The sequence below is a fragment of the Xenopus laevis genome, chromosome 1L (genome assembly GCF_017654675.1).
Source record: "Xenopus laevis strain J_2021 chromosome 1L, Xenopus_laevis_v10.1, whole genome shotgun sequence".
Lineage (NCBI taxonomy): Eukaryota > Metazoa > Chordata > Amphibia > Anura > Pipidae > Xenopus > Xenopus laevis.
Window position 1 is genome coordinate 4099197 of NC_054371.1, and position 2732 is coordinate 4101928.

Here is a 2732-nt window from a genome sequence, read left to right on the forward strand (position 1 = left end):
ACCCTTAATAAATGGGCCTCTAGGGTTTTGCACAGCTCTTTTTTCCATGGAGGCCTTGGCTCAGCTAGTGGGTATATACCTTTTTAGTCAATTGGATGCTGTTCCCCATGTTGTCTAATATGGGAATAAATCATTGTTAGCAACTAATTTCTTCCTAGCCTACAGAGTTGTGAATATATTAATTGCATTATATGTGCATATGGCTAACCAGAAATCATATTTAGCAGACTTTGTCCATACTGGTATAAGCTGTCTCTGCTTTTTGATTGCAAGGTTATTTGAAGTACTGTATACTGTAACATTTTGTAACAGTCAGCTAATATTTTTCCCCTGCTTCATTCTGTGTTACTAATAGTTACTAACACTTTCAAAGCACTTCATAACTCTGCCCCACCCTACATCTCTGAACTCATCTCTATATACTCACCCACTCGCTTACTACGCTCCTCTACTGACCTGCTACTCAACTCTTCTCTCATTACCTCCTCACATGCTTGCATTCAAGACTTTGCAAGGGCTGCACTCCTCCTCTGGAACTCTCTCCCACGGTCTGTCTGACTTTCTCCCAACCTTTCTGCTTTCAAGAAATCTCTGAAAATGCACTTCTTTCGAGAAGCCTCCCCTCACTCTGCTTAACTAGCAAACACAACACCAGATACAATACCACATTTCTCACCCACTTAATTCCATCTTGCCCACTCCCACACCTTGTGTATTACTCCCTTCCCTTTAGACTGTATGCCTATGCATAGGGCCTTCCTCACCTCTTTGTACCTGTATTGATTGTGATGTTTGTTACTCCATATATTCTATATATGTAATTCATGTGATGTAGTTGTATAATCACATTTACTTTACAGTGCTACGCAATATGTTGGCGCTATATAAATACATGTTAATAATAATAACACCATTGTTAAGAACCCCTGTGAATATATTTTGGAAAGATATTCTCCAATAGAATAAAACATTCCATTTCAAATCCTATTAGAACCCCCAAAGCCTTGCATGAAACTTAATATATGCAGAATGCAGGTCACCATAATTATCTATTTTAACCTGTATTTATTTATTATTCATTACATAACTTCATACAAATATATATAATGCATTACTTATTAGCATTTTTTTCCAAATATGTTACATTTTGTGTTCATTTCAGGTCTATATAAAATTATATAACATTTGGGCAGAAATATACAGGCTAAAAGTCCAGCACTTGAGGTGAGTATGGCAAATATCTCCACACACACAGTGTTTTTGCCTTTGGTGCTCAGATAGGCCGGGATCATTGTGATCCAAACACTGCAGAAGAGCAGCATGCTGAAAGTGATGTACTTGGCCTCATTAAAACTGTCCGGTAATGTCCGAGCTAAAAATGCTAAAACAAAACTAACAGCTGCCAGAAGCCCCATATACCCAATAACTGAGTAAAAGCCAATAGCTGAGCCCTCATTGCACTGAATGATGATGGTTCCAGGGTAAGTGTGAAGGTCCAGTTCCTGAAAGGGAGGAGAAATAGCCAACCAAGTCATGCAGATTATTATTTGAATGGATGAACAGAACAAGACTACAGAATTGGACAGTTTGACTCCCACCCATTTTCTCCATGAGCTCCCTGGCTTGGTGGCTTTGAAAGCAACACAAACCATGATAGTCTTGGCCAGGAGAGAAGAGACAGCTATGGAGAAGGTGATTCCAAAAGTGATGTTACGCAGCATGCAGGTTATATCCACAGGGCGACCGAGGAACAGAAACACACTGAGGAAGCTCAGCTTGATGGAGACAAGGAGGAGGAAGCTCAGGCTCCTGTTGTTGGCTCTCACTATGGGGGTGTCCTGATATACAATTAAAACTGCCACTATCATCACTGTTATAGCAAAGAAGAAAACTGAGATAGATGAAAAAAAAACACAGTAATCATGTCATTTGTATATGAGAGAAAGTGTTCAGATTTGGCGATACATTGATTTTTCTTTTCATTGGGCCGTTCCTTGTCTGAGCATTGAATGCAGATGTCACTGTCTGTAAATATGATAAACAAACAGCAAATTGTTAATTAAATTGCATTAAGGGATATAGAGAAGGTTTACTCTACACCAACAGGGTAAGATATAGCATATGAAGAACGTAGTGCATCTATTATATGGAATTCTTGGAGCGTATTCTGGATAAGGGCTTTATAACAGATTTATGCATTTTAAAAAACAATTAGGACCATTTTGCACACATAAGGATTCATGCAGCTAACCTCCCATGAAGTACACAGTACTCATATATAACTGCACAGTATTACTTAGGTTGTGGGTTGGACAAATACATTTTAGTTGGTGGTTACTGCTGGGACAGATACAGAAACAGTGGGACATTTGCTGAGGCCTCAGTGAATGTGAGTCTACAACTTTGCAGAATGACAGTGTTTCACAAATATGAATTTTTTTTCTTGCTATTATATAATAATTCTTTGTACATGGAATTAACCATACTGCTACATTTACCGATTTGCCTTCCAAGTACTGTGTATTTGCTAGGGTTTTGTTTTTTACATTTTTTCTCAGTCCCCATGTTCTCAATCCCAATAACAGGTCCTTATTTACATTGTTTCCCCTCAATTCACAAATTTACCCTATCTCTTTTGTCTAATTTAAGTATTCCTCCACCCTTTTGCTATCCTTTTCACTACATAAGATGCCTTTCCATTAATGTAAATACAATCCATGTTGGCCATAGGT

The 2732-nt window shown here is 38.3% G+C and overlaps 1 protein-coding gene across 1 annotated transcript; it reads right to left on the bottom strand.

Annotated features, from left to right (window-relative positions):
• Window positions 1-1175: 1175 nt before the first annotated feature.
• LOC108704774 (vomeronasal type-2 receptor 26-like) lies at window positions 1176-1655 on the bottom strand (the record flags this gene model as incomplete). Its single annotated transcript, XM_041586643.1, has 1 exon — window positions 1176-1655. A coding segment is annotated over one exon (480 nt), but the record flags the coding sequence as incomplete, so codon positions are not given.
• Between the last annotated feature and the right edge of the window lie 1077 nt (window positions 1656-2732).